This window comes from Malania oleifera, chromosome 3 (assembly GCF_029873635.1).
Source record: "Malania oleifera isolate guangnan ecotype guangnan chromosome 3, ASM2987363v1, whole genome shotgun sequence".
Lineage (NCBI taxonomy): Eukaryota > Viridiplantae > Streptophyta > Magnoliopsida > Santalales > Ximeniaceae > Malania > Malania oleifera.
In genome coordinates, this window is record NC_080419.1 from 4,353,677 (window position 1) to 4,361,893 (window position 8,217).

General features: G+C 36.5%; 1 protein-coding gene across 1 annotated transcript; it reads right to left on the reverse strand.

Moving 5' to 3' along the window:
* Positions 1-826: 826 nt before the first annotated feature.
* LOC131150559 (probable protein phosphatase 2C 42) lies at positions 827-7,339 on the reverse strand. The gene is made up of 4 exons (XM_058101359.1): positions 6,661-7,339; positions 5,421-5,791; positions 4,454-4,690; positions 827-1,310 (listed from the first exon to the last, which is right to left on the reverse strand). Exons 1-4 carry the CDS (start codon positions 6,959-6,961, stop codon positions 1,098-1,100), a joined length of 1,122 nt encoding a protein of 373 aa, XP_057957342.1. The 5' UTR covers positions 6,962-7,339; the 3' UTR covers positions 827-1,097.
* Positions 7,340-8,217: the final 878 nt, after the last annotated feature.

An 8,217-nucleotide genomic window follows, 5' to 3' on the forward strand; every position in this document is an offset into this window, starting at 1 on the left:
TTATGACAACCTTTCTCATTACATTTTTGACTACTCACACCAAACTCACTATGTAAATCTTCATCCACTTCCATTATGTATATTGATTTTTCCTCTATTAAAAGTATTAAATTTAAATACAAAATGTTCACAATTCTTACAATAATCATCACACAAACAACAAAAAAATAAAATAAAATGGAATTTCATGTGAATGACAAATTAATAAGAAATTATTAGGAATTTAGTACAAATGCGACAATAAATTTAAACAAAAATTAAATACAAACACAATAGACACGGATATTTTGCTTTCTTTAAACAGAAATCATTTCTTCAACCATACTAAACTTCATTCCATTCATTAAGGAAGCAAACTCTTTTTTTATTATTATTTTTAAATTTCTTTTTATATCTTAGAATTGCATATATAGAGATCTAATGTGAATGAATGTTACATTTGCAAGAAGTTACTTCATTAAAAGGTTATAGTTTTGCCCTAGAACATAAAGTAATGGTTAGTCCCTTCAAACAGAAACACAATAAAAATTTAATCCTAGCTAATACATAACGTTTTGCTGTGATGTCAATTCACATTATAATTGTGTGGGAGCCATCCTTGGTCCTTTCTATCACAAAAAGGTTAATCCCTCCAAAACATTTGAAGAAAATAAAAGGGATCAATCCTCAGAATAAGAATGAAGTATACAATGTACATGTTTGTGTCCATATGTACCATTGATATCCTCAGAGCACAAGGACAACATACCCATTGCCTCAATTCTCCAATTGGGAGAGAGAGAGAGAGAGAGAGAGAGAGAGAGAGAGAGAGTGGTGAAAGGTGGCATGTAAAACAAGCATATTTATATATATTCTCAAGGTATTACATAGGAAATCAATGCTACCTTCTAACACCAACAACATTAAATCAAGTTACAGATTTTAAGCCTCTTCATGTAAATGGGTTTGGTAATCAGTATCCAAGCAGCCAAACTGCTTTTGCAATGCTGCTCTCTGACCATGCATCACAGTATCTCAGGGAAGTGATAACTAGTATGGTTTCCGTAGGCATCTGCCAAAAATAGGAGGGAACAGAAAGTATGTCTGCTTTCATATTATCAGTGTTCCAGAGCACTTCGGATCGAGAGAGGAGCGTCCTGGATTGAGCCTCGGGACACAAGATCATGGTTTAAGAACAAAACAATAACAGTTATATCGTCGTGAAAATGGCGTCGGACCTTCTTGTCAATTTTACGAAGATCCGAGTATCGCATCTCTCTTTTTCTTGCTGCCTCCTGAAGGGCAGCCTTGACAAGCCTTTTGGCACTTCCCTGCGTTAAAAGAAGCCCCAATGAACACAGATTGAAGAGGTGAAAGAATCACACCAATTTATAAATATAAAGAAAAACTTGAATATCACGCCAAATTTATAAATATGAACATGAATGCAAGATGATGGGTGATTCTATTGCAGAAAAAGAAAAGTAGGGAGTGACATAACTCTACCAAGCTTCTATATTTTGGGATGTAAAATGTATAGTACTACATTTTAGGATTTAAATGCAGAAACATTAGAAGGGTTATAAACATTGAAGCATAAGGCCTGATACTGAAAGCCATTATCATTAAAAGAAAAACTAATTTTCATTTACCAAAATTAAAAATTAACTACACAAAAAAAGAAAAGAAAAAAGAAGTTTACATGTCAGGAAGTTGACAGCAAGACAGATAAATAAGCTGGATAAAATGCTAAATACTCCACCTCGTGCTTCAGAATGTAGATACCACCTTAAAGAAATCTGGCCCTAGCTCTTGCTGAATTAGCAACAACCCCTTCTGTTAAACAATGTAACAGAACTATTAAAAATAGCTCATCTGTTTCTTCTTCAATTTTTTTTTTTCTTCTAAATTAAAATTCTCTATAATATCATTTGCTAGATCACTCAAAAACAATTTGGAAGATTTCAGACTTCAAGCAAAGGAGAGCATGATCTTAGGAAGCAAGGGTGTTTGAACCCCTTATCCCACATCGTTCAATCCCCTGGCTCTCCTTACCCATTTTTTCATCTCCCATTTCTTGTTGTCTGGGGATCTACTTCCCTTTTCCTCTTTTCCTTCCTCATTTCCAGTTCTCACCTCATGGCAATTCACAGCCATCTCCATTTTTAGTGAATCAGTACCATTTCTTTGAAACCTATCTTTTACATTTTTCACTTTTTCATTCAGCAAACAACCAAAACCATTATATTTCACCAATTACATCAACAACCTGTCAGCAGCATCTCCACCAACTTGCAGCCATTCAGACTAACTATCGCAGACTGACTTTCTTGGCTACAACTACCACAGAATTTTAATGGAAAGGATGATTTTCCTGCCATCCAAAGCATGAGAAAGACTGCCTTAATCCAAAGTGTAAGGTGTTGTTAGCAATATGAGGCAAAAATGCAAGTGAATATTTTGCATTTTATTATTAATTTCCCATGGGCACCACTTCAAAAGCTAAATTAGTCATTTCAGTGCTCAAATCTACAGAAAAGCATTCGTAGACTGAGTAGCTACAGAGTTGACATTTCTCACAATCACACATGTATGCATCTCCACAAAAGCAGATTAAAGATAAAACATTGCACAGTTATTTCGAAAATTCCATGATATAAAATCAAATGAATATTTTCAGTACTTATTTCCAACAGTGATCACTTTCTCCATATATCTATTTTTATGTTATATTTTTTCCTTTGCCTTCGAGATCCATTTGCTACTGGGGTTTCTTTTAAGCTGTTTTACAAAGCATTGCCATCTCTCAGGTGCCACCCCTTCCTTTCCTGGAAGTTTTTCCAACAAGGGAGACAAATAAGGGTTAACAAATAATTTGCCATCTCTCAGGTGCCAACGCCCTTCCTTTCCTCAGATGACACCAATATCTCCTAAGAATATAGGGTAAAAGTTATCCAACAAGAGAGACAAGTAGCAACAACATCCTATGCAACAATATAAAATTGCTTGTAGCTAATCTTTTACTAACACTGTATGAAGGATGTTGTATCGTCGTAGTTCAAGTATATTCCTTCCCTGCAGTGCAGTATATACCATTTATTGAGATTAACATGCATTTCTTTGCTGGTATCTCATCGATACATTTGCATAAAGCCCGTAGGCAAGGCAGTCATTCATCTAGCATCAGGATTTGGAGTCCTGATTTAAATAAACATAAGCATCATTCCCCCCCCCCCCCCCCCCCCCCCCCCCAAAAAAAAAATCCATGCCAAACCCTCTTTTATTTTTGGGGGCAGGGGGTTGGGTTGGGGAGGGGGAGGGAGGTTGAGTTTCCAAGACCATTGTGAAAGATCATCCACAACTTTCAACTCATAGAAACAATCAATAATTGAGCTAACGGAATAACCTTCAAGAATATAAAAACATCAACCGTGACATTCACAAGTAGGACTGAGGGTTGAGGATGATAATAGCTTCAAGAATATAAAATAGAGTGACATTGGTTGGGCAGATGCAGAAAACACAGCTTTACACATTAATATTGAAAATTTTGAACAAATTCCAGTTCACCCAAAATCCCTATTCCCCTTGGCATCAGTTATGGAATGGACACTCAAAAGCATGGACATTTGACAGGGGGAAAAAGCTAGCATGCAAATAATAAAATAAGAAAATAAGAAAAACTAAACATGCTGCCAATCTTCATTAAAGGAGCATAATTGCAAGAGACAGACATGAATGCACAATGAAAGAAAATGCAAGTTGAGAAAACATCAAACATGCCTATAAGCTATGGTGCATGCAACCATTACATTTCCAAGATTCAGTATCAGAACATAGTTAATATTATTGGGCTCTTCATTCAGATCTTTTTTCATTACACCACCACAATAATCAGGCAACAAAACCCTTAGAACTGCCACAAAAAGCATGTATCCAACTTAAAATCTCAAAGAATTACTGCAAGATAACTCATTTGGCTTATAAATAATTGTGATATTACAATATGACATCTAGAAGAATAATTATTTTTTGCATGCAAGACAAGCACCAATGTAAGAAGTATAAATTTATCAACAAAATTATAAACAAATTTTCTCCATTAATAAAGTAATAACAGAATAACTTTAAAAAGTAAAACAAGTCCACAAAAGGTATATATCTAATAAAATGCGATCAGGTACTTCCCAAGACTATGCAAATGAGAACTACCAAAAATGTTGAGATCTCTAACCTGAATGCATTCAATATATTCAAAAACTAGATGAATCAAAACAGGAAAGAAAAAAAAAAGGCATAACAGGGTCATCACCATACAAGTACCCAAAATTGAGATGCAAAAAAATCCTCAATAACAGGAAATAGACTTCTGGAGTCATCTAACACCTACTACATCAAGACAAACAACAAAAACATGAATGCAATTCCAGGAAGAAGAGTGATTCTAATAAGAATGGGGAGGATGAAATCTTACTGCTCGCGGATGGCTGTGGACAATATCCACAGCTTTTTCATTACTCAAGTGTTCCCATAGACCATCAGATGCAAATATAAGGAAAGAATCGTTTTGTTGGAGTGGATGAGAAATAATAGATGGATTAGCAGTCAAGATAGGCATGTTCATTGGTTCAGAAAGTCTGAATTTCCCATTAAGTGGTTCCCTGTTATACTGTGCATGTTTCATATATACGTCTCCTATAGATTTAGAAACCTGCATCAAACAGAATCATGAAGTTGATAACGCAGAATCACTAATCCACATGGTCATTAAAATTCAAAAAATTAGAATTTTAAATAAAAACAAAATCAAGAGCAGGTCATTAAAATTCTTCAAAAAAAAAAAAATAGAGAGAGTAGCCAACAGGTAATTTCCGTAATAAATTTGACATCAAACTCAGTGCAGATTAATCCATTGGTAAGGAGAGAAAGATGGACTGCCACATTCAATCTCTATTATAAAATCAGTATGCCTTTTAGCTCTTTTTGGCAGAACTAGAAAAAACTAACAAAACTCTTTTGATACATGAATCGCTATGATATAGTATAGACACAAAATGAAATGTCTACGAGTTAAACTAGTGATATATAGGGAAAGAGATTTTAAGGAAATCATGCCTTCAATTTACACTGAGGTCAGCTATTGTCCACTGTGGTGCACAATATATGAAAAACATAATCTGAATGTCATAAAAAAGGGCAAGCTGATATAGAAGTAACCATTGAATGGTGCACAAGCTAACACAATCTAGATCTAGTGCCTTCATAACATCATGTAACATCTAGTGGACCTTGTGATCATTCTAATTGTTCCCACATACTCTATTCGACTCACAAAACCACAGCCTACATATGCAATCTATATGTCCAAAATGAAGGATATGTTGGAGAATGCAAGTAATTGTGAAATAAAACATGAAGGGAAAAAGGGTATCCATATTAACCTGAATTATGCCTTTAACTCTCCAAACTCCATGCTTGAGAACAACAATTTGAGGATCATTTGGGTGTAATTCTTTAAGTTCCTGCCTGACTTCTGCCATATTTGCATTATGTTCCTTTGACAACTGTATGGCAGCAATTCCCCCTGTGCTGCCAACTTTCTTGCCCAACACCACGCGAGAATCTCCAAGATTTGCCACAAAGAGTGTCTGCTGAAAAATTACTCCAACCAGACAGCACGACCCAACTGCGGCTAAATTGGGTCGAGTGCTCCACAATTCTGACACAAGAGCATTAAACCCTTCTTCTGTTTGCAAAAAAGCTCTTTCAATGGTCTCAGTCGTCACAACACCCTGGGACTCAGCTGATATTGCTGCATTAACACAAAGCCTAAGAATGCCAATATAAGAAAGTGTTTCTTCTTCATAAGAAAGTTACATATTCAAAGAATTCTAAAGAAATATAATCCATGACATAATTTCCCACCCTCCCAAAGTTATGGGGCAGCACAATGCTGGATGATAGATGCAGTGGAATTAAATAAAATTGCATGACACTAGAGAGAGGGAGAGAGAGAGAGAGGTTTCATGGAGTCCAATCTTTGGGGTCTATCAACATGAGAATTGCTCTGGTTGCTTTTGTCACTTTTGGAGGAAATGTGGATGAGTTGCAAAGAAGAATCAAGCCAAGTCAAGCAAATTTTGTCATTGTTCATGAACAAAAAACAACAGAAAACACAAAAATCAAAATCTACTTTTGCTTTTCATTTTCCCCCCGCTTTCTCAACAACCAAACACGTGGTTATGCATTTTTCCAATCCTATCCAGGTGTATACTGTGGATGACTCTCTTCTTTTGTAACAGAAGCTCAATTACACGGGTCCAGTGAAAAGCAAACACAGCATTGAAAGATCTGTCGCACTTCATTCATATTTTTTGTTCAAAATAAAATTTTAAAAAAAAAAAAAAAAAAAAAACATGGATGCAGTAATACACCCAAGAACAATATGCGAAAATATCCATCACAATTCTTTCTTTTGAAAAAGACTCAGTATACCAAGGGTCCAGTCAAGAGCATGACACTGAAAAATCTGACCAAATTCATTCAATTTTTTATTAAAAAAAAAAAAAGCAGTTCAATCAACGAATAATAATAATGATATATCCAAGAAGCATTGGCAAAAATATCATAATTATGAGGAGTTGAAGTGATGATCCGAGTGAAATTCAATCCAAGATGAACCTTGAAAATGCCGGAACAGATTATCGCAGACGTAGCGCGAGGCCTCAGGGCCGCCGTGGCCATCGTAGACACCAACGAAAGTGCCGAAGGGACCGGACTCGATCTGGCTCTGGTCTTCGAGCACCTGGTTGGCCTGCACGACAGCCATGGAGAACTCCCCGGAGCCATAGCGGCCGATGTCCCGGAACCGGAGCAGACCGTCCCTGCCTTCCCAACCAAAACCGGACTCGGAGCTGTTAGGGTTTCTGGTGCCGAACGGCTTCCAGCACACAGAGAGGAGATTCATCAAAGCTCCGAGCATCCCACATCTCTCAGAAACCCTAACCCTAGACCCTTCAAAACCCCACACCGCGTCGATTTATTTAAATTTAAGAGAGAGGAGAGAAATCCGTTGAGATTCTTAAATGGAAATGAAAAGGTACTAGTCTGTGAGAGACAGTAGGGGAGTGCGCAGAATAAGGGAGTGGGGAGCGAAGGTTAAGAGGGGAGAGATGGTGGGAGTGGTGTCCGGTGGTGGAGGAACAGCAGGGTGTTCACTCTCTTGGGGAGAAGATGGTTTTTGTTGGCTGTTACTTTCAATTTCTCTCTCTCTCTCTCCTATTTTATAATTTATGTTTGATTTTTGGTTTCTGCTTTTGAAAGTGGGATGGTGAAGACTGTTGTGAAAGTTCAGTTCGGCAGTCACTGTAAGAGGTAATTGGGGGAAGAAGACGCGTGAGGCCAGTGGGCCGGGCTGGCCCTGCGGTCGTTGGGCTCGGGATGAGAACTTGGGCTTGGGCTTCTGTTCTTGTTTCCGGTCCAATGGGGTTGCTAATGGTTTGAGTAACTAAAGATGAATCTTTGTACACTAAAATTAAACTAAATTCATCAATTAACCATAATTATGTACTATTTTGAAATTGTAAGATATATTTTATATTGTTACATAAATATATAATTACTAGTGTGGTGCACGTGCATTGAACGTGTTACTATTTTTTATACTCAACTAGTTAAGGAAGTTTAAACGCAATGGTAAGATTGTTGTCGTGTGACTTGGAGGTCACATGTTTGAGGCGTGAAAACAACCTCTTGCAAGAATGTGAAGTAAGACTACATACTATAGACCCATTGTGTTCTGCCTCTTCCCCAGACCCCGCATATGCGAGAATTTTGTGCACCGAGCTGCCCTTTAACTAGTTAAGATTTGTGTATATCCATATGTAGAACAAATAAAATTTCAAGAACAGTGCTTGCATATCATCTAATTTGACCCACCCATTCATCGAATAACTTATTTTCACTCATTAGAACATTGGATAAAATAGTATGATTAAGTTTTACGTACACTTCTCCATATATTCAAAAAAAAATTGTTATTTGGGATTTTTATTGATAACATAAAATTGACTGAAAATTATTTAGTGATTCTCAAGATGTTGAAATTGGTGTATTTCTAAGAGGGGGGATGAATTGAGTATTTAAGATTTTTTTCCTAAGTTAATTCAGATTTCACAAACAGTATTATACGAACTTAAGATATTTCTATATAATCATAAACTCACTCAAATATTCAAA